The sequence below is a fragment of the Macaca mulatta genome, chromosome 3 (assembly GCF_049350105.2).
Source record: "Macaca mulatta isolate MMU2019108-1 chromosome 3, T2T-MMU8v2.0, whole genome shotgun sequence".
Taxonomy (NCBI): Eukaryota; Metazoa; Chordata; class Mammalia; order Primates; family Cercopithecidae; genus Macaca; species Macaca mulatta.
This window is the reverse complement of record NC_133408.1, coordinates 46704169-46731931: the sequence shown is the minus strand read 5'-3', so window position 1 is coordinate 46731931 and position 27763 is coordinate 46704169. Positions and strand designations below refer to the sequence as shown.

The following is a 27763-nucleotide window of genomic DNA, read 5'->3' as shown; positions in this document are numbered from 1 at the left end:
GGGGCTCCGACGATAAACCAGCGAGATGCACCTCACCCCATCAGGCGCCTAGAGAGGCCCCGGAAATGCAGGGAAGGGTGCCGCAGGGCGTCCGTGACGCACTTCCGGCACGGGATGTTTTCGGTGGCTGGACTGAGGGAGCTGTAGGCGCAAAGCTGAGGAAAGGAAGAAGTGTGGGAGAGGGGCCTGGTGTGGTGGGGCCCGGTGTTTGGGACCGGAGGGTTTGAGGGCTGATGAGTTCCTTGGGTTTGCTCTTTCTTCACCTGAAAGGAAGACTCCAGGAAGGGCAGCACATGCCGGAGAAAGATGAATTCCAGCTTGACCGCCCAGAGTCGCGGCAGTGACGCCGAGTTGGGACCCTGGGTAATGGCTGCGAGGTCCAAAGAAGCGGCGCCGTCCCAACGCGACGGACTTTTGCCCGTGAAAGTGGAGGAAGACTCACCCGGAAGTTGGGAGCCCGGCTATCCAGGGGCTTGGCCAGACCCCGAAACTTCTCGACTGCACTTTAGGCAGCTGCGTTATCAGGAGGTGGCTGGACCGGAAGAGGCGCTGAGCCGGCTCCGAGAACTCTGTCGTCGGTGGCTGAGGCCTGAGCTGCTCTCCAAGGAGCAGATCCTGGAGCTGCTGGTGCTGGAGCAGTTCCTCACCATCCTGCCCGAGGAGCTCCAAGCCTGGGTGCGAGAGCACTGCCCGGAGAGCGGGGAGGAGGCAGTGGCCGTGGTGCGGGCTCTGCAGCGAGCGCTCGATGGAACCTCACCTCAGGTGAGAAGCGAAAGACCCATTCTGGAGGTGGGAGTGTGGAAAATAGGCGTGTATGGGGTGCTCTGCGTTTCGGAAGTTATTTCCTTATTACATTTCGTGTGAACGTTGGGGTGTGTATGGACTTCCTTTCCGCAGGCCACAGTGACAGATCCATCCAGGAGATGACTTTATAGACCTCAGCATAAAGCCAACACGGATTACTGGTTTTCTTTTTTCTTGTTTTCTTTTTTTTCCTTTTCTGTTGTTGTTGTTTGAGGTGGAGTTTCAGTCTTGTCGCCCAGGCTGGAGTGCAATGGCGCGATCTCGGCTCACTGCAACCTCTGACTCCCGGGTCCAAGCGATTCCCCTGCCTCAGCCTCCTGAGTAGCTGGGATTACAGGCGCCCGCTACCACGCCCGGCCAATTTTTGTATTTTTAGTAGAGATGGGGTTTCACCGTGTTGGCCAGGCTGGTCTCAATCTCCTGACCTCAGGTGATCCGCCCGCCGTGGCCTCCCAAAGTGCTGGGATTACAGGTATGAGCCACCGCGCCCGGTCGTGTGTACTTTTAATGTGTCATATTTCTATTCCCATACATCACAGTGATACAAGTTAAAGAAATATTTTGCTCTTACCTACCCCCAAAATTAGTGTAAATAGTCCACAGAAAGGCTTTTCAGGATTACAAGAGAATGTCAGCCTCTATCTCTGATCTCTCCAAACTCCCTGGTCAGTACAAGACTCAAGAAGAGTGATAATGCTGTACAGGGACAGCAGGTACTGAATTGGGCTCTTGTGTTGTTCCCAGGGGATGGCGACTTTCGAGGACATGGCTGTGTCTCTAACCTGGGAGGAGTGGGAGCGCCTGGACCCAGCACGGAGGGACTTCTGCAGAGAGAGTGCACAGAAGGATTCCGGGAGCACAGTTCCGCCTAGTGAGTGCTGTTGCTCTGCTGGTTTGTTGTGGTGTGTGATTTGTGAAGGGGTGGTCCATTACCATCCCTGAGCCATTATGCCATTCCCAGACTTGGGCTGAGAGCCTTCAGGTGTCTTCTGTAACCCACGCAGGAGCCTATGTACTGCTAGGTGCTAGATTCAGGTTTTTACTTTGGTTCATTTTTAATGTCTTATACATAAAGAAAACTATAAAAAAGAAAAATAGATAATGACCATCCCCTGTGTCCACCACCCAAGTTTATCCGATCTTAATACTTGGCCACATTGCCAGAGAAATATGTTACAGCTGGAGGTGAGGCTCCCACATAGCCTCCTGGAAATCCTTCTCCTCTATCCTTCTCTAGAGGTAGCCAGTAAGCTGACCGTTGGGTTTATGACTTCCATGCATGTCTTATATTGTCTCTACGTAGACATGTAGCTCCACGCTGTATATCATTACTGTATGGCTTTTTTTTAACTCAGTATTACATTTTTGAGATTTACTCATGTTGATGCATGGAGCTCTACCTGTTTTACTGTCCAGATACTCCAGAATTCTATCCATTTCTGTTAATGGACATCTAGGTGTCTTAAGTTTTAACCATTACAGCGTTGCACCGAACATTCTTGTATATTCTTGCATATTTTTGTGTATTTGTTCCTATGTTGGAGTTTCTGAAGAGAATATGCCTAGAGACAGGCAGTAGTCCCCTCTTCCTGGTTTTGCTTTCTGTGGTTTCACTTACCCACAGTACGCAATACAACCAGGTATTTTAAGATAGAGACCACATTCACATGACTATTATTACAGTATAGCATTTGTTTTTCATTTTTTGTCTTTGGTTTTGGGAGTTTTCTTGAGGTGGAGTTTTCCTCTTGTTGCCCAGGGGGAGTGAGTGCAGTGGTGTGGTCTCAGCTCATTGCAACCTCTGCCTCCCAAGCCAAGCAATTCTCCTGCCTCTGTCCCCTGAGTAGCTGGAATTACAGACACGCCCCACCATGCTCAGCTAATTTTGTATTTTTAGTAGAGATGGGGTTTCACCATGTTGGCCAGACTGGTCTTGAACTCCTGACCTCAGGTGATTCTCCTGCCTCAGCTTCGCAAAGTGCTGGGATTACAGGTATGAGCCACCAAACCTAGTTAAGTATATTGTTATAATTGATAGTTACTGTTAATCTCTTAATGTACCTAATTTATGAATTAAACTTGATTAAAGGGACGTATGTATAAGAAAAAACATTGGCCAGGCGCGGTGGCTCAAGCCTGTAATCCCAGCACTCTGGGAAGCCGAGGCGGGCGGATCACGAGGTCAGGAGATCGAGACCATCCTGGCTAACACGGTGAAACCCCGTCTCTACTAAAAAAAAAATACAAAAAACTAGCCGGGCGAGGTGGCGGGCGCCTGTAGTCCCAGCTATTCGGGAGGCTGAGGCAGGAGAATGGCGTAAACCCGGGAGGCGGAGCTTGCAGTGAGCTGAGATCCGGCCACTGCACTCCAGCCCGGGCGACAGAGTGAGACTCCGTCTCAAAAAAAAAAAAAAAAAAAATTATATATATATAGAGAGAGAGAGAGGCTTTGGTACTATACACAGTTTCAGGCATCACTGGGGGTCTTGGAATGTGTCCCCACAGAGAAGAGGAGACAACTGTATGTTCATCTTACTCTCCAAAGAGCTCATAACTAATGTATACGCCACCAGCAATATTGAGAATTTTTCTTTCTCCACATTCTCGTCAACATTTGCTGTTGGCCGGGCACGGTGACTCTCACCTGTAATCCTAGCACTTTGGGAGGCCCAGATGGGAGGATTGTTTGAGGCCAGGAGCTCAAGACCAACCTGGGCAACACAGCAAGACCCCATCTTTTTAAAAAAATTTTTTTTAATTAAAAAAATAGTAATACATTTTGGCCAGGTGATAGCTCACGTCTGTAATCTCAGTACTTTGGGAGGCCGAGGTGGACAGATCACAAGGTCAGGAGTTCAAAACCCACTTGGCCAACATAGTAAAACACCGTCTCTACTAGAAATGCAAAAAATTAGTCGGGCCTGTGATGCCTGATGTGCAGGGGCCCTGGCACCCTGCTTACCCACCCATCCCTTCCGCTGCCCCTCACCCACTCTGGCCACACTGCCTTGCTGCTCCAAAATATGCCAAGCCCCTCTGCCTCCTGGTCTTTGTGCTATGTGACTGCTCTGCCTGAAATGTTCTACTCTAGCTCTGTAGGAAGCCAAGCTTCAGAGCTTTGCTCAAATTGCTCCCTTGTGCCGGGTGTGGTGACTCATACCTGTAATCCCACAACTTTGGGAGGCCGAGGTGGCTCACACCTGTAACCCTAGCACTTTGGGAGGCCAAGGCAGGCAAATCACTTGAGGTCAGGAGTTCAAGACCAGCCTGGCCAACATGGTAAAACCCCGTCTTTACTAAAAATACAAAAATTAGTCACGCCAGTTAATGGGCACCTGTAATTCCAGCTACTCAGAAAGCTGAGGCAGGAGAATCACTTGAACCTGGGAGGTGGAGGTTGCAGTGAGTCGAGATGCCACTACACTCCAACCTGGGTGACAGAGTGAGACTCTGTCTCAAAAAAATTAAAAATAGGCTGGGCGCAGTGGCTCACGCCAGTAATCCCACACTTTGGGAGGCCAAGGCCAGGTGGATCACCTGAGGTCAGGAGTTTGAGACCAGCCTGACCAAGATGGTAAAACCCCATCTCTACTAAAAATACAAAAGTTAGCCGGGTGTGGTGGCACGTGCCTGTAATCCCAGCTACTTTCGAGGCTGAGGCAGGGGAATTGCTTGAACCTGGGAGTTGGAGGTTGCAGTGAGCGAAGATCATGCCACTGCACTCCAGCCTTGGCAATGAGCGAAACTCCATCTCAAAAAAAATAAAATAGCTGGGTGCAGTGGCTCACTCCTGTAATCGCAACACCTTGCAAGGCCAAGGTGGGTGGATGACAAGGTCAGAGGAGTTTGAGACCATCCTGACCAAGATGGTGAAACCCTGTCTCCACTAAAACTACAAAAAAGTTAGCCGGGCATGGTGGCGGGTGCCTGTAATCCTAGCTACTCGGGAGGCCGAGGCAGGAGAATCACTTGAACCTGGGAGGCAGAGGTTGCAGTAAGCAGAGATCACACCACTGCACTCCAGCCTGGGCAACAGAGTGAGACTCCATCTCAAAAATACAATAAGATACGCTAAGATAAAATAAAATATAAACTGGGTGCTGTGGCTCACCCTGTAATCTGAGAACTTTGGGAGGCCAAGGCAGGTGAATCACAAGGTCAGGAGTTCAAGACCAGCCTGGCCAAGATGGTGAAACCCTGTCTCTACTAAAACTAGCAGAATTGGCACCTGTAATCCCCGCTACTTGGGAGGCTGAGGCAGGAGAATCACTTGAACCCTGGTGGCAGAGGTTGCAGTGAGCCGAGATTGCGCCACTGTACTCCAGCCTGGGCAACAGAGTGAGACTCTGTCTCAAAATAAATAGCGACAGAGTGAGACTGCGTCTCAAAATAAATAAATAGGGAGACCGAGGCAAGCAGATCATGTGGTCAAGAGATAGAGACCATCCTGGCCAACATGGTGAAACCCTATCTCTACTAAAAATATAAAAATTAGCTGGATGTGCTGGTGTGCGCCTGTAACCCCAGCTACTCTGGAGGCTGAGGCAGGAGAATCACTCAAACTCCGAAGGCAGAGGTTGCAGTGAACTGAGATCAGGCCACTGCACTCCAGCCTGGTGACAAAGCAAGACTCCTTCTCAAAAAATAAATTAATTAAAATAAAAAGTAGGCCGGGCGCGGTGGCTCAAGCCTGTAATCCCAGCACTTTGGGAGGCCGAGACGGGCGGATCACGAGGTCAGGAGATCAAGACCATCCTGGCTAACACGGTGAAACCCCGTCTCTACTAAAAAAAATACAAAAAACTAGCCGGGCAAGGTGGCGGGCGCCTGTAGTCCCAGCTACTCGGGAGGCTGAGGCAGGAGAATGGCGTGAACCCAGGAGGCGGAGCTTGCAGTGAGCTGAGATCCGGCCACTGCACTCCAGCCTGGGCGACAGAGCGAGACTCCGTCTCAAAAAAAAAAAAACAAAAAAAAAAAAAATAAAAAGTAAAAGGGATTTGAGGATTTAACATTCTGCCAGCACTTGCTTATTTCAGTGTTGCACAGAAATGCAATGGCAGGAATTTGTATTTTCATGTTTCAGGTTTGGAAAGCAGAGCTGAGAACAAAGAGTTGATTCCAATGCAAGAAATTTTAGAAGCAGAGCCACAGGGGCGACTACAAGAAGCGTTCCAGGGGAAGCGCCCCCTGTTGTCTAAGTGTGGCAGTACCCATGAGGACAGGGTGGAAAAGCAGTCCAGAAACCCCTTCCCCCTGAAACTTGAAAATTCTCCTGAAGCACAAGGACGCAACAGCATCTCAGATGTCAACAAGAACGGTTCCATAGAAGGGGAAGACTCTAAAAATAATGACCTGCAGAACAGTGCCAGACGCTCCAACCTTGTTCTGTGTCAGCACATCCCAAAAGCAGAGAGGCCCACAGACAGTGAGGAACACAGGAACAAGTGCAAGCAGAGTTTCCACATGGTGACATGGCACATGCTGAAACCTCACAAGTCTGACAGTGGAGACAGTTTCCATCATTCCAACCTTTTTGAGACCCAGAGGCAGCTCCGTGAAGAAAGACCTTATAAATGTGGTAACTGTGGGAAGAGTTTCAAACAACGCTCTGACCTCTTTAGACACCAGAGAATCCACACAGGTGAGAAACCCTATGGCTGCCAAGAATGTGGGAAAAGCTTCAGCCAGAGCGCTGCCCTGACCAAGCACCAGAGGACACACACAGGTGAGAAGCCATACACCTGTCTGAAATGTGGGGAGCGCTTCAGGCAGAATTCACACCTAAATCGTCATCAAAGTACCCACAGTAGAGACAAACATTTTAAATGTGAGGAATGCGGGGAAACCTGTCATATTTCCCACCTTTTTAGACATCAGAGACTACATAAAGGGGAGAGACCCTATAAGTGTGAAGAATGCGAGAAAAGCTTCAAACAGCGCTCCGACCTCTTTAAACACCAGAGGATCCACACTGGGGAGAAGCCCTATGAATGTTCTGTCTGTGGGAAACGCTTCAATCAGAGTGCAACCCTCATTAAACACCAGAGAATTCACACTGGAGAAAAGCCTTACAAATGTCTTGAATGTGGGGAAAGATTTAGACAAAGTACACACCTTATCCGACACCAAAGAATTCATCAAAATAAAGTGCTGTCAGCTGGGCGTGGTGGCTCACGCCTGTAATTCCAGTACTTTGGGAGGCCAAGGCAGGCAGATCATTTGAGATCAGGAGTTTGAAACCAGCCTGGCCAACATGGTAAAACCCCGTCTCTACTAAAAATACAAAAATGAGCTGGGTGTGGTGGTGTGTACCTGTAATCCCAGCTATTTGGTAGGCTGAGGCAGGAGAATCACTTGAACCCAGGAGGCGGAGGTTGCAGTGAGCCGAGATCACGCCACTGCACTCCAGCCTGGGCAACGGAACAAGACTCTATCTCAAAAAAGAAAGAAATAAAGTGCTATCATTTTGATATGTTTCTGTGTGACTTGGCCTGTTTCTTTTCCTGTCCAGAACGACATTCCTTGCCATTTGGAGTATATCAGTCAATTATGGATCTTCCTTGAGGATCTCCTACAAGATAGGTTCAATCTGTCCTGAGCCCCATTACAGACTGATAGTTTCAGTGAGTGAGGAATGAGGAAGTAAGGGGCCTTCTGAAATGTGAGCTGGTGCCAGGTAAGAGACTTCTGATGATAAGAGTGAGGCCAACATGTTAGAGGGTTCTGTCCTTGTCATCTGTGCTCTACCTTTATTTATGTGTTTATTTTTGAGATTGGGTCTCGTCATATTCCCCCGGCTGGAGCTCAGTGGTGTGATCATGGCTCACTGTGGCCTCAACCTGGGCTCAAGTGATTGTCTGTCTTAACCTCCTGAGTAGCTGGGGCCACAGGCAGACTACCACACCCAGCTATTTTTTTTTTTTTTTTTTTAAGAAATAGGTCTTGCTGTGTTGCCCAGGCTGGTCTCAACCTCCTAGGCTCAAGGAATCCTCCTGCCTCAGCCTCCCAAAGTGCTGGAATTACAGACATGAGCCACCACACCCAGCCTACCTTTATTTACTTCGTTTTTTTTTTTTTTTTTTTTTTTTGAGATGGAGTCTTGCTCTGTCACCCAGGCTGGAGTGCAGTGGCATGATCTCGGCTCACTGCAACTTCCACCTCCTGGGTTCAAGCAATTCACCTGCCTCAGCCTTCTGAGTACCTGGGACTGCAGGCGCACCGTGCCACGCCTGGCTAATTTTTTGTATTTTAGTAGAGATGGGGTTTCACCGTGTTGCCTAGGCTGCTAGTGAACTCCTGAGCTCAGGCAATCTGCCCACCTCTGCCTTCCAAAGTGCTGGGATTACACACATGAGCCACCACGCCCAGCCTCTTTATTCACTTTTGAACCAAATCTTGCTCACTACAGGTACTAATACTTCTCTAAGAATGTATTTTAGTCTTTTAAAATTTGCCTTTGTCCTTAGACGGTAGAGAGGGTTTCAACTACTTCATAATCCCCAGAAGACCTGGTAAAGCTCAGTGCTCACAAGAAACACCCTATTTTTCACTTTCCAGAAAACCTAATTTTACATAGTCCCTCTTTCCCATTCTAGGGGCCTAGGAGTTCAGTTTTTTGACTTACTGATTTCTTTTTTTTTGAGACGGATTCTTGCTCTGTCACCCAGGCTGGAGTGCAGTGGCATGATATTGGCTCACTGCAACCTCCACCTCCCGGGTTCAAGCGATTCTCCTGCCCCAGCCTCCCGAGTAGCTGGGATTATAGGCACCTGCCACTGCGCCCAGTTAAATTTTGTATTTTTAGTAGAGACGGGATTTCACCGTGTTGGCCAGGCTGGTCTCAAACTCCTGACCTCAGGGGATCTGCCTGCCTTGGCTCCCAAAGTGGATTTCTTTTTTAAAGACAGTCTACCTCTGTGGCCCAGGCTGGAGTACAGTGGCACGATCTTTGCTCACTGCAGCCTCCACCTGCTGGGTTCAAGCAATTCTCCTTAAACTGGAAGTTCCAATTTTTTTTTTTTTTTTTTTTTTTGAGACTGAGTCTCGCACTGTCGCCCAGTCTGGAGTGCAGTGGCATGATCTTGGCTCACTTGCAGCCTCAACTTCCTGGGTTTTTAAGCGATCCTTCCACCTCAGCCTCCCAAGCAGCTGAGACTACAGGCACACAACCACCATACCCAGCTAGTTTTTATACTTTAAAAGTATAAGAGAGACTGGGCGCAGTGGCTCACGCCTATAAGTTCAACACTGGGAGGCTGAGGCTGGCAGATCACGACGTCAGGTGTTCAAGACCAGCCTGGCCAACATGGCGAAACCCCATCTCTACTGAAAATACAAAAGTTAGCTGGGCATGGTGACGGGTGCCTGTTGTCCCAGCTACTCGGGGGGCTGAAGCAGGAGAATCGCTTGAACCCAGGAGGCAGAGGTTGCAGTGAGCCAAGATTGCACCACTGCACTCCAGCCTGGGCGACAGAACGAGACTCCATCTCAAAAAAAAAAAAAAAAAAAAAAAAAGGTTTTGCCATGTTGGCCAGGCTGGTCTCAAAACTCCTGGGTTGAAGTGATCCATCCGCCTCAGCATCCCAAAGTGTTGGGGAATCAGAGGTGTGACCCACTGCACCTGGCCTGAGAGCAATTTTTTTTTTTTTTTTTTTTTTTTTGACACAGGGTCTCACTCTGTCGCCCAGGCTGGAATGCAGTGGTGCAATCTTGGCTCACGGCAACCTCCACCGCCCCGGTTCAAGCGATTCTCCTGTCTCAGCCTCCCAAATAGCTGGAATTACAGGCACCCACCACCACGCCCGGCAAATTAGATCAATGTTTAATACAGACATAGGATGATGTTTAGGATATCAAAATAATTTAAGTGTATCTCTTATATTGTTGAGCTCTAGGGAGAATACACTCAGCTCAACCTATTTAAACTGAATGTTAGAATGTGCTTATAATAACTGTGAAAACAGAAGGGATATGGCTCCTCAGAGACCATAATTGACACTTTTTGAATACAAGGAGTTTATTTGTTGGGGAGAGGTTGCAATACTGTTAGGGAAGGTGGAAGACAGAGAAGTCACCCAATGAGGCAGCTACCATGGTGAGTGCCTGTGTGCAATTCCTGGGGAACCTCTGGAAACTAAAACACATGCTTCAGAGTTTTCCACACATGGGGAGATGGAGAATTTGGTGTTTATCAAATGCCCATCAATGATTGGTTGACGGCTGCTCCCAGGATGTCTCTTTTGCCCTCAGGCCACAAGGTGCAGACACAGTCAGATGAAGCCCACAGAAGGTGTAAGTAAGGCCAGAGGGACTTCGGCAGGGCCCACAGCACCTATTACAAATACTGACTTATAGCTCTTTCCAGAATCTACTAACACATTCATTTTAGATTATGCGCAACTTTTTTTTTTTGAGACGGAGTCTTGGTCTGTCTCCCAGGATAGAGTGCACTGATGCAATCTCGGGTCACTGCAACCTCTACCTCCCGGGTTCAAGTGATTCTCCTGCCTCAGCCTCCCAAGTAGCTGGGATTATAGGTGCCCGTCACTGTGCCTGGCTAATTTTTGTATTTTTAGTAGAGACGGGGTTTCACCATCTTGGCTAGGCTCGTCTTGAACTCCTGACCTCATGATCCACCCGCTTTGGCCTCCCAAAGTGCTAGGATTACAGGTATGAGCTACCACGCCCGGCCTGATTATGGGCAACTTTTAGCAGTTCTTCATACCTCACTAGTTACTAGTGAGTAGCCCTTAGTTTTTTTTGTTTTTTTAAGTCTAAACATTAGCAGGTCATAGTTGTTTGTAATACAGGAAAAGCATTCTTCTTCAATCCTTTTTTTTTTTTTTTGAGATGGAGTCTCACTCTGTTGTCCAGGCTGGAGTGCAGTGGTGTGTTCTCAGCTCACTGCAACCTCTGCCTCCCAGGTCCAAGCAACTCTCCTGCCTCAGCTTCTCAAGTAGCTGGAACTACAGGCACATGCCACCATGGCCAGCTAATTTTTGTATTTTCAGTAGAGACGGGGTTTCACCATGTTGGCCAGGCTAGTCTTGAACTCTTGACCTCAAGTGATTCTCCATTCTTAGCCTCCCAAAGTGCTGGGATTACAGGCGTGAGCCACTGCACCTGGCCCATTCCTCAGTCCTTCAATCATTCACAACCCATTCAATGGTCCCCAGCCTGGCAACCACAGGGCAAAGCTTCTATGGCTCGCTTCTGCCTTAACTAGGCTGGAGGGGATGAGGGCATAGAGGGTGCAAGAGAGTGAACACAACAGCCTAGTAAACTTTTCTCTTTTCTTTTTTTTTTTTTTTTTTTTTTGAGACAGCCTTGCTCTGTCACCCAGGCGGGAGTACAGTGACACATCATGGCTCACTGCAGCCTTGAACTCCTGGGCTAACGCGATCCTCCCATCTCAGCCTTCTCAGTAGCTGGGACTGGAGGTGTGAGCCACCACACCTGGCTTTTTTGTTTTTTGTAGAGACAGGATCTCACTATGTTGCCCAGGCTAACATTTCCTTTGAAGTGTTTCTTCACTAGGGCAGCAGATTGGCCACAAAAAGAGGGCCCCCATAGAAAAACTCTTTGTTACATTTATTGCTTTTCATGAAAACAATCATGTGATACACACTTGAAGTAGAAGTTCTAGTCCTTCAATGACTGCTTTCCAGTTAATATCACGTGGATATCTGTCCTTTGTGAGTGCCCTGGTGCTTAATAAAGCTTGTGTGCCACTTGAAAGATTTTCCACATATGACACATTGGTAGGGTTGGCTTCCGGTGTGAATGACCTGATGTCGAAAAAGATTCCTCTTAAAACTAAACGTTTTCCCACATTCTCCACATTGAAAGAATTCCTCCTTTGTATGGATTCTTTGATGCTGAATGAGATCCACATTCCGACCAAAGGACTGTCCACAATCACTGCATTTATGGGTGTTCGGTTTACTGTGAATCTGTTGATGACACAGAAGGGTTGAATGCCGGCCAAAGGCTTTTCCACACTCAAGGCATTTATGGCGTTTTTCTCCACTGTGGATCACCTGATGTCGAATAAGGGTTGAATTCTGACTAAAGGTTTTTTCACATTCACTACATTTATAGGGTTTTTCTTTGGTATGAATCCTCTTATGTTCAACAAGATACGCGAGCTGCCGAAAACACTTTCCACAGTCATGACATCTGTATGGCTTGTTTTGCAGGTGACACTGTTTATGGACCGTAAGAGCTGACCGCTCTCTGAAGGCTTGCCCACATACCTTACATTCGAAGGGATTCTCTAAGAAGTGAATTCTTTGATGTTGATCAAACCATGCCTTACGCCTAATGACTTTTCCACATTCACTGCATTCGTAAGACTTTGCTCTTGTGAGAATTTGCTCGTGCCCCAAAAGAAAAGATCTTTGATTGAGGGGTTTGTCATCCTCATCATACCTGCCCTGCTTCCACCTGGTTTGCACATTCTCATCTTGAATAAGGTTAAGGTTTTGAAGGAAGTCCCTGCTGTATTCATCGCCACTAGTAGGGAAAGTAAGCCTGCAACTGTCCACAAATTTTTTACACTTATGTAACTTTTCTGAAAGTTTCTCGGCCGATTCCTGCATTACCACTGATATCTTATATGACTCTAAATCTTCAGAAAACTTCTGTTTTGGAGTTAGCTTTTTCATCCTGTGTCTGGCTTCAGAACCTAGCCAAATAACAAGAAAAGATGTAAATGACCTATCCACTGCAGAAGAAAAAAAGGAAGAGAAGCCAACTGTTAGGGCTCTAGGACAATCAAATGAAGCTAAGAAGTGATCTCTTGTTTACATCGTCACACTCAAGAGGCCAAAATTCTGAATTTTTCTTTTCTTTTTTTTTTTTTTTTTTTTTTTGAGACGGAGTCTCGCTCTGTTGCCCAGGCTAGAGTGCAGTGGCACGATCTCAGCTCACTGCAACCTCCGCTTCCCAGGTTCAAGTGATTCTCCTGCCTCAACCTCCCGAGTAGCTGGGATTACAGATGCCAGCCCACCATACTCAGCTAATTTTTGTATTAGTAGAGATGGGGTTTCACCATGTTGGTCAGGCTAGTCTTGAACTCCTGACGTCAGGTGATCCACCTGCCTCGGCCTCCCAAAGTGCTGGGATTACAGGCGTGAGCCACTGCACCCAGCCCAAAATTCTGAATTTCAATGGACTCTTCACTGTCATAACAAAAAGAGCTCTCGGCACCAACAAACTCACTAAAAATGCACAGGAGTGTGTATGCCAGAGAATGTGAGAGCAGAGCCCATCACCATTATCAGAAAAACAACTTACTCTAGTAAGTTGTTTGGCACCAATAAATGTCAAAGAGGTAGCGTGTTATTTTTCAAGATACATGCTTTTTGTTTGAGACATGCCTAGGCCAGAGTGCAGTGGCATGATCTCAACTCATTGGAACCTCCACTTCCTGGGTTCAAGAGATTCTCGTGCCTCAGCCTCCCGAGTAGCTGGGATTACAGGCACGCACCACCACGCCCGGCTAGTTTTGTTATTTTTAGTAGAGATGGGGTTTCACCATGTTGGCCAGGTGGGTCTCAAACTCCTGGCCTCAAGCGATCTGCCCATCTCAGCCTCCAAAAGTGCTGGGATTACAGGTGTAAGCCACTGTACCCGGCCTAGATACAAGTTTTTAATAACTCTAGGTGAAACATCTGCTTAAAAATGGACAAAGTATAGGATAGAACAGAAAAGGAACCAGAGGGAAATAGGGACAAAAGCCAACTGACTAGAGCAATGGGTCTCAACTAGGGGTGAGCAGGGTTCAGACAATGTCTGGAGACATTTCTGGTTGTCACACCTGGGGAGGTTCAAATGGCATCTAGTGGGTGCAGGCCAGGGCTGCTACTTAACATCCTAAAATGCACAGGACATGCCCCCATCCTGCCCCCAGAGAATTCATCAGCCCAAAATGTCAGTAGTGCCATGGAGAAACCTTGGATGTGAAAAACAGGAGGAGCTGCATCAGGACACAGTAAGTAGAAAAATGCAGATATGTCAGGAAATACGGGAGTAATATGGAAACAAAACAAAGCAAGGGAACAAGAGGCAGCACAGAGAGAGGACAAGAAATGAGGGTGGAATCAAGGGGCATCTAGGGTGCCCTGAGAGCTGTCACTTAGAAAACACTAGAGCAGCTGTGTCCGAGCAGCGCTTTTTCCTGCAGGAGAGACAGGATGAATGTTCTAGACTTGAAGTCAAACCCCAGTGTCCACCTCCCAACTGTGAGAGTTCTTTTTTGAGAGTCTTGCTCTGTCACCCAGGCTGGAGTACAGTCATGTAATCTCAGCTCACTGCAACCTCTGCCTCCCAGCCTCAAGCGGTCCTTGCACCTCAGCCTCCTGAGTAGCTGGGACTACAGGCGTGCGCCACCACACCCGGCTTAAATTTGTATTTTTTGTAGAGATGGGTTTTCACCATGTCACCCAGGCTGATCCTGAACGCCTGGGCTCAAGTGATCCTCCTGCCTCTACTGCCCAAAGTGCTGGGATTACCGGTGTGAGCCCCCATACCAGGCCTGTGTGAGTTTTTTTTTTTTTTTTTTTTTTTTTTGAGACAGAGTCTTGCTCTGTCACTCAGGCTGGAGTTCAGTGGCGTGATCTTGGCTCACTGCAGCCTCTGCCTCCCAGGTTCTGGCAATTCTCCTGCCTCAGCCTCCCAGGTAGCTGGGATTACAGGCACACACCACTACGCCTGGCTAATTTTTGTATTTTCAGTAGAGACGGGGTTTCACCATGTTGGCCAGGCTGGTCAACTCCGGGCCTCAGGTGATCCACCCGACTTGGCCTCCCAAAGTGCTAGAATTACAGGCGTGAACCACCACGCCCGGTCAAGATTTCTTAATCTTAGTCTCTTCATCTGGGAAGTAGGGATGCCGATCTTCTTCCCACCTCACAGGGCAGCAGCGATGAAGAAGTGGGATAATATATGCCCAGCACCTGGCTCTGCGTCTGGTACACAGAAGGGGCTTCACTAACGTGCCTTCCCTTCCTCTTCCTGATTCCACTCGCCTGGGTCTCTTCCTCACCCACCTGGGCAAGCACTACCGGAAGCCTTCCTACTCCCAGCTCTCGGTAGATCCAGGATCCACTGCTCGTCCCAGTTCTCCAGCTGACAGATCACCTCAGGTTTGGGAAACTGAAATCCTACTCATGGGGAAGTAAATGGGATGTGCCCGTTAGTGAGTTACAGAGACATGGCCCGGGAGCTCAGTGGCAAGCAGAGATAAGGACAATAATCAGAAGGGCTGGTGAGAATAGAGATTGGCACAATCTTTGTAAATATCTGGCAGTATTTATTGAAAGCCTGAACAATGTTCATACCTTTGGCTGTGGTCATTTCACTCTTAGAAATATAGCCTAAAGTACAATTGCAACCAAGATGAATGTGCCAGAGACGTTCAGCACAGTGGGATTGCAGCGTCAAACTGGAAATAAACTGAATATCGAAAGGGAACAATTAAATCAAGCGTAGCACATTAATGCGGTGAAGGCATAACTATTAGGCAGATATTAAAAATCCTTGTATTCAATTGTTTATTTTTTTTATTTTTGAGATGGAGTCTTGCTCTGTAACCCAGGCTGGAGTGACAGTCTCGGCTCACTGCAACCTCTGTCTCCCAGGATCAAGTAATTATACTGCTTCAGCCTCCCAAGTAGCTGGAACTACAGGCACCCGCCACCATGCCCAGCTAATTTTTGTATTTTTAGTAGAGACAGGTTTCACCATGTTGACCAGGCTGGTCTCGAACTCCTGACCTCAGGTGCTCCACCCACCTCGGCCTCCCAAAGTGCTGGGATTACAGGCTTAAGCCACTGTACTTAGCCAACTATGTATTTATTTATTTATAAATTTATTTATTTATTTTGAGACGGAGTCTGTGCTGTCGCCCTCACCCGGCTAAGTTTTTTATTTTTATTTTTTTGAGACAGAGTTTCACTCTCGTCACCCAGGCTGGAGTGCACTTGTACCATCTCTGTTCACTGCTACCTCCGCCTCCCAGGTTCAAGTGATTCTCCTGCCTCAGCCTCCCAAGTAGCTGGAATTACAGGCACGTGGCCACCATGCCCAGCTAATTTTTGCATTTTTAGTAGGTATGAGATTTCACCATTTTGGCCAAGCTGGTCTCGAACTCCTGAACTCAAGTGATCTGCCTGCCCCGGCCTCCCAAAGAGCTGGGATTACAAGCATAAGCCACCACGCCCAGCCCAACTATTTATTAAAATAGAAAAATGCTGCCTATGTATTTTAAAGCAGAATACAAAACTCACATATAGCATGATCCAAATTTTTTTTTTTCTGAGACGGAGCTTCGCTATTGTTGCCCAGGCTGGAGTGCAGTGGCAAAATCTCAGCTCACCACAACCTCTGCCTCCCGGGTTCAAGCAATTCTCCTGCCTTAGCCTCCGGAATAGCTGGGATTACAGGCATGTGCCACCACGCCCGGCTAATTTTGTATTTTTAGTAGAGACAGGGTTTCTCCATGTTGCTCAGGCTGGTCTCGAACTCCTGACCTCAGGTGATCTGCACGCCTCAGCCTCCCTTCCAAAGTGCTGGGATTACAGGCGTGAGCCACCATGCCTGGCCCCATATTTTGTTTTAAAAAAACTATGTAGTGTGTGTGTTATGTATGCATGTGTAAGTAAGTAATACAGTTTGAGCATCCCTAATCCAAAATGCTCCCAGATCTGAAACTTTTTAAGCACTAACCTGACAGAAGTGGAGACTTCCACACCTGACCTCATGTGACCAGTGGCAGTCAAAACGCAGGCGCACAACACACAGTTAATTCAGCCTTCTCCAGGGAAAGATAAAAGGACCTTCAAGATATGTGTCTAAGGTGTATATGAAACATAAGTGAATTTCCTGTTTAGACTTGGGTCAGGTCCTCAAATTATCTCATTACATATATGTGAGTACTCCAAAATCCAAAAAAAATCCGAAATCCAAAACACTTTTGGTCCCCAGCATTTTGGATAAGGGATCCTTGCCCTGTAATAGACACAAGACGGATTGGGAAAAAGGAAACCGAAATGTTAATAACAAGAGTTATTTCTGGAAAGTAGGCCTGCAGGTGATTTTTATTATCTACTGTATGTACTGACGTGTTTTCCAAAATTTCTGTGATCAAAATTATTTTTAGAACTAGTAAAATCCATAAAAGAGGGCAGGGATATAGTAAAAAAGCACTCTCAGCCAGGCATGGTGGCTCACGCCTGTAATACCAGCACTTTGGGAGGCTGAGGCGGGCGGATCACCTGAGGTCGGGAGTTCAAGACCAGCCTGACCAACATGGAGAAACCCCATCTCTACTAAAAATACAAAATTAGCCAGGCGTGGTGGGGCATGCCTATAATCCCAGCTACTCAGGAGGCTGAGGCAGGAGAATCACCTGAACCCGGGAGGCAGAGGTGCGGTGAGCAGAGATCGCACCATTGTACTCCCGCCTGGGCAACAATAGTGAAACTCTGTCTCAAAAAAATAAAAAAGGCCGGGCATGGTGGCTCACACCTGTAATCCCAGCACTTTGGGAGGCCGAGGCAGGTGGATCACCTTAGGTTGGGAGTTCGAGACCTGCCTGACCAACATGGAGAAACCCTGTCTCTACTAAAAATACAAAATTAGCCATCCGTGGTGGCACATGCCTGTAATCTCAGCTACTAGGGAGTCTGAGGCAGGAGAATTGCTTGAACCTGGGAGGTGGAGGATGTGGTGAGCCGAGATGGTGCCATTGCACTCCAGCCTGGGCAACAATAGCAAAACTCCGTCTCAGACCAAAAAAAAAAAAAAAAAAAAAAAAGACACACTCTCAAATGTTACTATTGGATATGCAAAACAGTACAAATTTTGTTGAAGAATCATTCAGTAATCAATAAAGATTAAAGTGCCATCTCATTTAACTTCAAAATTCTGATTTTGGGAAAGTATCTTGGGAAATGATCAAAAATTCATATAAAGATTTATACTTAGAAACATCTATTCAAACATTATAAATACACAAGCAAACCAACGAACAAAAACAAAGCCAAGCTGAATGTTCCCACACGGGAAAACAATGAAATAGTATCATGGATCACACAATGGAATTATATTATGCTCGTTTACTGATTCTGTAGGGAAACGCTGATACAATAATGTTAAGTTTAAAACAGATTACAGGATTACACATAGAATATGTTCAGCTACTTTTGTAAAGGCATAGGAAAAAAAGACTGGAAGGAAATCTTCCAAAATATTAACAGTTACTCGTGAACACTTTCCTCTTCTCCTCCTCCTTTTCTATGCCTTTCATGTACTTATGTATGCTCTTGTAATGTCTTTTTTTTTTTTGAGACGGAGTCTTGCTCTGTTGCCCAGGCTGGAGTTCAGTGGCGTGATCTTGGCTCACTGCAAGCTCTACCTCCCAGGTTCACGCCATTCTCCTGCCTCAGCCTCCCAGGTAGCTGGGACTACAGGCGCCCACCACCACGCCCAGTTAATTTTTTGTATTTTTAGTAAAGACGGGGTTTCACCATGTTGGCCAGGATAGTCTCGATCTCCTGACATCATCATCCGCCTGCCTCGGCCTCCCAAAGTGCTGGGATTACAGGCGTGAGCCACCGTGCCTGGCCTTGTAATGCTTTTAAAGGGAAAATTAAAATTATAAAAATCCAGAGGTGGGTGGACGATCCCACAAGAGGTGGTCAAGACTCTGTGCTAAGAGTGTCAGTGCAGGGGTTAAACATGTGGCCCCAGAAAGAAAACTATTTAGCAAGGCAATTCCCACAGTAGGAGACTACAGTGGAATAGGACAGGGTAGGCTCCTGAAAAGATGGAAGCAGTGAAGGTTCAGAAATGAAGCTGGCTTAAAATCATTTCCTGAGCACCCACTAACGCTACACACCAAGAAGTTACCCATTTCCAGAGAAAAGAAAGAAAAAGACTTTCAAGAGCATAAGAAGTGAGCCTTTGGAATGTAAATCTACCATAATTCTCAACTCCTGGAGGTCTTACAGATGAGGAACATGGGGTGAGAGTGAAGAACGCATGAAGTGTCTCTATCTGAGCCCTAACACAACACGACTATTCGCTGTCCCCAGTCCCTTATGTGAAACCCTTAGGACCAGATGTGTTTTAGGAGTCAGAATTTTTCCAATTTCAGAAAGGTGACCTGGTGTAAATATTTTACATAACGTATCATCCCCAGTAGGGTTTGGAGTGGTGCCTTCAAATACAGTTATTGTTGTTGTTGTTTTGTTTTGTTTTGGGATGGAGTCTCACTCTGTCGCCCAGGCTGGAATGCACTGGCGTGATCTCGGCTCAGTGCAACCTCTCCCTCCTGGGTTCAAGCGATTCTCCTGCCTCAGCCTCCCAAGTAACTGGGACTACAAGCGTGCACCACCACAACCGGCTAATTTTCGTATCTTAAGTAGAGATGGGTTTTACCATATTGGCCAGGCTGGTCTCAAACTACTGACCTCAGGTGACCCACCTGCCTCAGAATCCCAAAGTGCTAGGATTACAGGCGTGAGCCACCGCACCCGGCCTACACTGTTATTTCTGAAGTTGGGTATACAGATATGCACACCAAGTTGGAAAAATAAAGACAATAAATGGTTTCCTATGGGGTGAAGTCAGGTTTCACTGTGGTGATGTCTGGTCAGGGCTTGTAGCCACACAAGTTATGAAAAAAACTTTCAGTTTTCAGCACTTTTTCTGATTCTGGAATTGCAGATAAGGGACTAAGGGCTTGCACAGACACTCAGAACACAGACAAAGCCCAATCTTCAAGCTGTGTCCTACCCAGCAAGACCATGTTCCTGTAGTTCTCCAGCATCACATCTCGGTAGAGGTCCTTCTGACCCCAGTCGAGGTGGCCCCACTCCTCTCTGGTGAAGTACATCGCCACATCCTCAAACGAGAGCAGCTCCTGGAAAAGTAGCTGATAAAGGTAACTGCAATTCTTACAATAACTTACGCGCAATGATTATTCCACAGGTGAGGAAACCGAGGTTTGGGAGGTAAAGTGTGTAGGCCAAGGGTACCCAATTCATAAGGAATAGACTCAGGGCTCCTTTCAGGCCTGATGGCCCTCAGGCCAGACATGTGCTGGCTTCCATACCACGGGGTCAACATACTTAATCTCTAAAGGGCCAGAGGGTAAATATTTTAGGCTTTTCAGGCCCTCTGGTCTCTGTTCCAGTTCCTCAAATCTGCTGTTGATTTGAGGAACAGCAAATCAACAATTTGAGTAACAGCTTTTGTGTTGGAGCACAAAAGCAGCCATGGACAAGTAAGCGAATGGGCACAGCTGTGTTTCAGGGAAACTTTACCTAAAGAGGTCGAGGGTAGTTTGCTGACCCCTGCTCTATAAAAATAACCTATTGGTTCTGCCCCAGCTTCCTTACGAAAGAGATGAGGTCACTGGGGGATTGGTTAATGTGCAGACTATCGACAAAGGGATGAATAGTCTCAACGAACATGAACAAGAAATGTGGAAGCTCACAGGTGCTGGCCACCCTGGGAAATCAGGGCCTGCTAGGTCTGAAGGGGTAAGGTGGGGAGGGGTGCTGGAGCCCAGAAGGCTGCTGGAAGGGGAGCAAGACTGCAGCTGGGGCCGAAGAGGATGCAGCCACACCCATCCCACAGCCTGGGGAGGGAGCCAGCTGTGGGAAGAGAAACCCAACCTCAGTTTCCCCCAGACCTCTGGAACCCTGTTCCCCGTCCTCCAACCCTCTTCATCCCATTGCCACAAGCCAAGCAGATGCCGGAGACCAGGGGAGCCCGTTGCTGGAGAATATAAAAGGTACAGACCAAGGCGCAGACGCCTGGGTAGCATATCCAGAGGGGGCAACAGTGGACACGGCACAGTGAGCACAGGGGACATTACATCTGCAAGTGACTGTCCCCCTCCAGTGGGCTGAGCACCGAAGCTGCCACACTCTCACTCCCACACCACTGCAGCACTCGGGGCAGAGGGGCCCAGCGGCTGTCTACAAACTCCCTGCTCTCACAAGACACTGCATGGGTTCAGCAGGGACGTGTGCAGGGAAACAGCAAATGTTCGCTGTCCTGTAAGTGGTCAGTAACAAGAAATGCCCACCCTCATCCTGAGAAGCTTCACGTAGCTCCCCTCTGCGGGCACACACCAGAACCTCCCAAATTATACGGACATTCTTTCCTGCCTATCAAACCTGAGTTCCACTGCTATGGTGGCAGGCCCTTTCTCACCATCATCCAGAATGTCACTCTTTTACCAGAGCTGCGCTGCAATGTCCTCAATCTGACCTACTCAGCCACCTGCATTCCCGCACCTGCACAAGGTTAACAAGCATGGGAATAAAGTGGCTTCACCTCCCAGAGTCATCGCGGCAAGATAACTCCTCTCTTAACATCCACAATAGGTTCTTGGAAACTGATTTTTACCAAAAGTATGTACAGCAGCAGGTCCTGGAATAACTTTGTTTCACTGTAACACTGATGGGAAAAAAAATGGTTTTGATATACAGTTACCCTTAAAGTTGCAATTTCCAAGAACCCATCAACAGCTAGGACCTGTAGGTTGCCAGGTGGGCCCCAAATGTTGCTTAAAAGTTCCATTTCTTTTGTTTGTTTGGTTTTTTTTTTTTTTTTTTTGAAACAGAGTTTCGCTCTTGTTGCCCAGGCTGGAGTGTAATGGCTTAATGGCTCAATCTCGGCTCACTGCAACCTCCACCTCCTGGGTTCAAGCAATTCTCCTGCCTCAGCTTCCCAAGTAGATGGGATTACAGGCATGCGCCACTACACCCAGCTAATTTTTATATTTTCAGTAGAGACGGGGTTTCACTATATGTTGGCCAGGCAGGTCTCAAACTCCTGACCTCAGGTGATACACCTGCCTCAGCCTCCCAAAGTGCTGGGATTCCAGGCATGAGCCACCAGGCCCGGCCTCTCCTTTCTTTCAAACTCAGTCTCTTCTAAGCCGGGCACGGTGGCTCACGCCTGGAATCCCAGCACTTTGGGAGGCTGAGGCAGGTGGATGGCTCGAGCCAGGAGTTCAGAAACAACCTGGGCAACATGGTGAAACCCTGTCTATAAAAAATACAAAAATTAACCCGCCATGGTAGCATGTACCTGTGGTTTTAGCTACTTGTGAGGCTGAGGTGGGAGGATCACCTCAGCCTGGGAAGGTCAAGAGTGTCAGGAGCTGCCGGGCGCGGTGGCTCAAGCCTGTAATCCCAGCACTTTGGGAGGCCGAGACGGGTGGATCACGAGGTCAGGAGATCGAGACCATCCTGGCTAACACGGTGAAACCCCGTCTCTACTAAAAAATACAAAAAACTAGCCGGGCGAGGTGGCGGGCGCCTGTAGTCCCAGCTACTCGGGAGGCTGAGGCAGGAGAATGGCGTAAATCCGGGAGGCGGAGCTTGCAGTGAGCCGAGATCCAGCCACTGTACTCCAGCCTGGGCAACAGAGCGAGACTCCGCCTCAAAAAAAAAAAAAAAAAAAAAAGAGTGTCATGGGCCATGATCATGCCACTGCATTCCAGCCTGGACGACAGAGTGAGACACTGTCTCAAAATAAGACAAAACAACTCAGTCTCTTCTAATCACCCTCCATAATGCTACAAATTCAATAACTGACCTTCCATTATACCCTTTCATAGGAACAGTTCAGAATTTATTATGAGAAGTTCCTTACACATCTATCTCTCTAATCAGACTGTACTCTCCTACAGATGAGCGTTGATTTCCCAGCACAGAAGACAGCACCTGGAGTGTACAGCAGTAGATGCACGATAATGCTCATGGACAGAAACAATGGACAACTACTACAGTAACAAGAGCGACAACTTAACACAGTGCTGAACTGTAACCAGATACTGTGCAAAGGACTTCACGGGGCATTTGCCATTGAATCTTCACAACTCGCTGTGATAGGCACTCTCATTGACCCAATTTATAGAAAAGAAAACTGGAGCCAGAGTGTTTATGTAACTTGCTGAAGGGAGCCCGTGTGACTCCAGAGGCTAAGCTCTCTACATCGCACTGTCTAACAAGGGAAACTCCCCGCACTGATGAAGAGGGCTCAACCTGAGGAAGGAGCTGCTGGTGGCAGTGACTATGCTGATGAAGCAGAGGGGGAGGCACAGCTCACCTTCCCCCTGGCTGGTGGGAACATGGCTTCCACGGCCTGGTCTTTGACAAGGGGTGGGATCCTGGGCGTCAGGCTGAGCTGGAGAAGAAAAAAAAGATAGTAAGGCCAGCCCTAATTTGAAGCTCTCTTGCTTGGCAGATCTGGGACCAGGAATACCAATGGGGCCCACAGACAAAGCTTAATACAAAGTCCCTGTGTTTGGTGGTGGAACATGTGATGAAATACATGAACCACTACAGTAAGTCTATGAATTTCTGAGGCTAGAACTATTTCCCAAGCTCTATCCAAGGGAACCTGCAGCCCTGCCCTCCCCTTCTCCCTAGAACATGTCATCCTCAGGACCTCATATACAAAGGGACAGCAGATAGACCACATATAAAAATAGCTCTCTGGCCAGGTGCGGTGGCTCACGCCTGTAATCTCAACACTTTGGGAGGCTGAAGCAGGTGGATCACGAGGTCGGGAGATGGAGACCATCCTGGCCAACATGGTGAAACCCCGTCTCTACTAAAATACAAAAAATTAGCTGGGCGTGGTGGCATGCGCCTGTAGTCCCAGCTATTCGGGAGGCTGAGGCAGGAGAATCGCTTGAACCTGGGAGGCGGAGGTTGCAGTGAGCCGAGATTGTACCACTGTATTCCAGCCTGACAACAGAGCAAGACTCCGTCTCAAAAAAAAAAAAAAACCAAAAAAACAAACAAACCACACATAGCACTCTGATCCACACCTTGCAGCAACCAGCTCTGGAAACCAAACCATAGCCTCTGAGGCACGGGCCCCACATCAGGACTTGATCAATAACAGCTTTATCCAAAATTTTGCTCCCTGTAATTTAGGACCAACAGGAGAAAAGCCAAATGCTCCCTTCCCCTATCACACAAGATGTTCGAGTCTAGTTATCCTAGGGATTCCAGTTAACCAGCTTTTCTTTCTCTAAATCTACTTATGTATTTCTTTTTTTTTTTTTTTTTTTTTTTGAGACGGAGTCTCGCTCTGTCACTCAGGCTGGAGTGCAGTGGCCGGATCTCAGCTCACTGCAAGCTCCGCCTCCCGGGTTCACGCCATTCTCCAGCCTCAGCCTCCAGAGTAGCTGGGACTACAGGCGCCCGCCGCCTCGCCCGGCTAGTTTTTTGTATTTCTTAATAGAGTCGGGGTTTCACCGTGTTAGCCAGGATGGTCTCGATCTCCTGACCTCGTGATCCGCCCGTCTCGGCCTCCCAAAGTGCTGGGATTACAGGCTTGAGCCACCGTGCCCGGCCTACTTATGTATTTCTAACCCTGCTCCTACGGCCAGCTCCACCTGCTAACAAGCCCCCTCTGAAAGTGTTCTAGGGGGGGTCCCTCAACCGCCACCTCTAGCCTGGTGATTTGCTAGCAGGATTCAGCAACAGTAACAATTACAGACTTGCTATCTTTTTTTTTTTTTAGACAGAGTTTCATTCCTGTCATGCAGGCTGGAGTGCAATGGCACAATCTCTGCTCATAGCAACCTCCGCCTCCCGGGTTCAAGCCACTCTCCTGCCTCAGCCTCCAGAAGTAGCTGGGATTACAGGTGCCCGCCACCATGCCCAGCTAATTTTTTTGTATTTTTAGTTGAAATGGGGTTTCACCATGTTGGTCAGGCTGGTCTTGAACTCCTGCCCTTAGGTGATCCACCCACCTCAGCCTCCCAAAGTGCTAGGATTACAGGCGTGAGCCACCGCGCCAGGCCTACAAACTTGCTTTCTAAGGGTGAATTTTAATGAAATTCACTTTCATTTTAATGGATGCCCCTCAAACACAGTTCACCTTCCCTGAAAACACAGTTTAGAACACGCTTTGCCTTTTTTTTTTTTTTTTTTTTTTGAGACAGAGTCTGGCTCTGTCACCCAGGCTGGAGTGCAGTGGCGCGATCTTGGCTCACTGCAAGCTCCACCTTCCGGGTTCACGCCATTCTCCTGCCTCAGCCTCCCGAGTAGCTGGGACTACAGGCGCCCACCACCACACCCAGCTAACTTTTTGTATTTTTAGTAGAGACGGGGTTTCACCCTGTTAGCCAGGATGGTCTCAATCTCCTGACCTCATGATCCGCCCGCCTTAGCCTCCCAAAGTGCTGGGATTACAGGCGTGAGCCGCCGCGCCCGACCTTTTTTTTTTTTTTTTTTTTTTTTTTTTTTGAGGAGTCTCCCTCTATCACCCATGCTGGAGTGCAGTGGTGTAATCATGGCTCACTGTAGCCTCGAACTCCTGGGCTTAAGCAATGCTTCTGCCTCAGTCTCCTAAGTAGCTGGGAGTACAAGAATGCACCACCACGTCCAGCTGTTTGTAGTTTTTTTTTTCTTTTTTTTTTTGAGACGGAGTCTCGCTGTGTCGCCCAGGCTGGAGTGCAGTGGCCGGATCTCAGCTCATTGCAAGCTCCGCCTCCCGGGTTCACGCCATTCTCCTGCCTCAGCCTCCAGAAGTAGCTGGGATTACAGGTGCCCGCCACCATGCCCAGCTAATTTTTTTGTATTTTTAGTTGAGATGGGGTTTCACCATGTTGGTCAGGCTGGTCTTGAACTCCTGCCCTTAGGTGATCCACCCACCTCAGCCTCCCAAAGTGCTAGGATTACAGGCGTGAGCCACCGCGCCTGGCCTACAAACTTGCTTTCTAAGGGTGAATTTTAATGAAATTCACTTTCATTTTAATGGATGCCCCTCAAACACAGTTCACCTTCCCTGAAAACACAGTTTAGAACACGCTGTGCCTTTTTTTTTTTTTTTTTTTTTGAGACAGAGTCTGGCTCTGTCACCCAGGCTGGAGTGCAGTGGCACGATCTTGGCTCACTGCAAGCTCCACCTTCCGGGTTCACGCCATTCTCCTGCCTCAGCCTCCCGAGTAGCTGGAACTACAGGCGCCCACCACCACACCCGGCTAACTTTTGTATTTTTAGTAGAGACGGGGTTTCACCCTGTTAGCCAGGATGGTCTCAATCTCCTGACCTCATGATCCGCCCGCCTTAGCCTCCCAAAGTGCTGGGATTACAGGCGTGAGCCGCCGTGCCCGACCTTTTTTTTTTTTTTTTTTTGAGGAGTCTCCCTCTATCACCCATGCTGGAGTGCAGTGGTGTAATCATGGCTCACTGTAGCCTCGAACTCCTGGGCTTAAGCAATGCTTCTGCCTCAGTCTCCTAAGTAGCTGGGAGTGCAAGAAGGCACCACCACGTCCAGCTGTTTGTAGTTTTTTTGTAGATGGGGTCTTGCTATGTTGCCCAGGGCGGACCCTCTGCCTCTTCAAAAAGGTACGCTCTAAAAAGTATCCTGATCAGTGGCTCCCAGGCTGGGGCAGAGGCCACATCCCTTTCATTCTCTATACCAAACTTGTCCAACCCTCAGCCTGTGAGCCGCATGTGGCCCAGGACGACTTTGAATCCAATCCAACACAAATTTGTAAACTGTATTAAAACGTTACGAGATTTTTTTGCAATTCTTTTTTTTTTTGCTCATCAGCTATTTTTAGTGTTTGTGTATTTTATGTGTAGCCCAAGACCATTCTTCTTCCAATGTGGCCCAGGGAAGCCAAGAGATTGGACAACCCTGCACTGTATTTATTGAACATCTGTTTGTGAAGGCTGTGCATCTGGATGTCAGACTTGCTAATGAAAAATTAAATGGAGGCCATGTTTTGGGTATAGCCCTAGGCCAACCACCCACAGCCACATAAGGCATTTAAAATACACTGATTTCTCCCTTGAGTTCAGGAGTTGGAGACTGCAGTGAGCTATGATGGCACTACTACACTCCACCCTGGGTGACACAGCGAGACCCTGTCTCTCTTAAAAACAACAGGCCTGGCGCGTTGGCTCACGCCTGTAAATCCCGGCACTTTGGGAGGCCGAGGCGGGCGGATCACGAGGTCAGGAGTTCAAGACCACCCTGGCCAACATAGTGAAACCCCATCTCTACTAAAAATACAAAAATTAGCCGGGCATGGTGGCGCGTGCCTGTAGTCCCAGCTACTAGGGAGGCTGAGGCAGGAGAATCGCTTGAACCCGGGAGTTGGAGGTTGCCTGTACTCCAGCTCGGGCAACAAAGTGACACATCGCTTCAAAAACAACAACAGCAACAACAACAATTCCTTATTTCCCTGAAAAGTGTGCGCTGACCAGGAAGGAAGCTTTTTTTCTAGTCCAACGGAACCAATCAGCTACAGATGCAAGGCTGATCCAGCTCGACTTACCCTAGAAGGAATGCAAGTTGATAATGGCCAATTACAATCAAGATCACTGCACTTCCTCATTTAGCTTTCTAAGCTGCCATTGGAACAATTTCCCAGCTGTTCCTCTGCATGCACAATAAACTCAAAACTTTAACTGGACGGGATTAACTTTTCAGAAATTCCTAAATGCCGCTTCTTCACAATCACGTGAACACCTTCCACTAACAACCACGGCTCATCTCCCAGTCTAACAAAACCAAGCCCCGGCGTTCACCAGCCATTCATTCTTCGGACTTTGCTCCTCTCGCTGCTGAAGACTTGACACCGCCGAAAATACTCAAAAGCCGGTGCCACGGGTCCCGAGAGCTGCCGCACAGGCCCGGGAGCGTCCCCTGAGAGCCGGCGGTCTCCGGAGTGGCCTCCCCCAAGCACCGACGCCCCCCACAACACTCGCTTCCTTCTTCCCAAACCTGCTGATGCCTCCGAATCTCCGCCGCGCCGCCTCCACCAGGTGCGGCGGCGGGGCTGGGCTCTCCTCTCCGGGTGCCCAGGCCCGACCCGGGGTCTGTCTGGTCCGCGCCCCTCGGCGAACCACCCCTTGCCCGAGGAACGGGTACAACCACCCTGGCAGCCTCAGAGGCTCTCGCT

General features: G+C 48.2%; 2 protein-coding genes and 1 long non-coding RNA gene across 25 annotated transcripts; 2 read left to right on the top strand and 1 right to left on the bottom strand.

Annotated features, from left to right (window-relative positions):
• Positions 1 to 100: 100 nt before the first annotated feature.
• On the top strand, positions 101 to 23185 carry ZNF394 (zinc finger protein 394). Of its 4 annotated transcripts, XM_077996238.1 has the most exons (7): positions 101 to 762; positions 1549 to 1675; positions 5888 to 6529; positions 12003 to 13798; positions 14722 to 14951; positions 19537 to 19753; positions 22520 to 23185. In XM_077996238.1, exons 1-4 carry the CDS (start codon positions 307 to 309, stop codon positions 12023 to 12025), a joined length of 1248 nt encoding a protein of 415 aa, XP_077852364.1. In that variant the 5' UTR covers positions 101 to 306; the 3' UTR covers positions 12026 to 13798; positions 14722 to 14951; positions 19537 to 19753; positions 22520 to 23185. The 4 variants fall into 4 exon arrangements, with proteins under 4 accessions (XP_077852364.1, XP_028701392.2, XP_014989864.3 ...); XM_028845559.2 differs by lacking the exons at positions 5888 to 6529; positions 14722 to 14951; XM_015134378.3 differs by lacking the exons at positions 12003 to 13798; positions 14722 to 14951; positions 19537 to 19753; positions 22520 to 23185 and having other exon boundaries at positions 5888 to 7274.
• ZNF789 (zinc finger protein 789) lies at positions 9803 to 27763 on the bottom strand. 20 transcript variants are annotated; one of them, XM_077996258.1, is made up of 7 exons: positions 27586 to 27763; positions 22939 to 23016; positions 21034 to 21116; positions 19606 to 19732; positions 14856 to 14969; positions 13625 to 13783; positions 9803 to 12490 (listed from the first exon to the last, which is right to left on the bottom strand). In XM_077996258.1, the coding sequence occupies exon 7, from the start codon at positions 12468 to 12470 to the stop codon at positions 11478 to 11480; it is 993 nt and encodes a 330-aa protein (XP_077852384.1). In that variant the 5' UTR covers positions 12471 to 12490; positions 13625 to 13783; positions 14856 to 14969; positions 19606 to 19732; positions 21034 to 21116; positions 22939 to 23016; positions 27586 to 27763; the 3' UTR covers positions 9803 to 11477. The 20 variants fall into 20 exon arrangements, 16 of the variants coding, with proteins under 16 accessions (XP_077852384.1, XP_077852377.1, XP_077852383.1 ...); XM_077996251.1 differs by lacking the exon at positions 13625 to 13783 and having other exon boundaries at positions 27390 to 27763; XM_077996257.1 differs by lacking the exon at positions 21034 to 21116.
• Positions 23962 to 26730, top strand: LOC144339715 (uncharacterized). The gene is made up of 2 exons (XR_013415072.1): positions 23962 to 24629; positions 25945 to 26730. It is a non-coding gene; the product is annotated as an uncharacterized LOC144339715 (long non-coding RNA).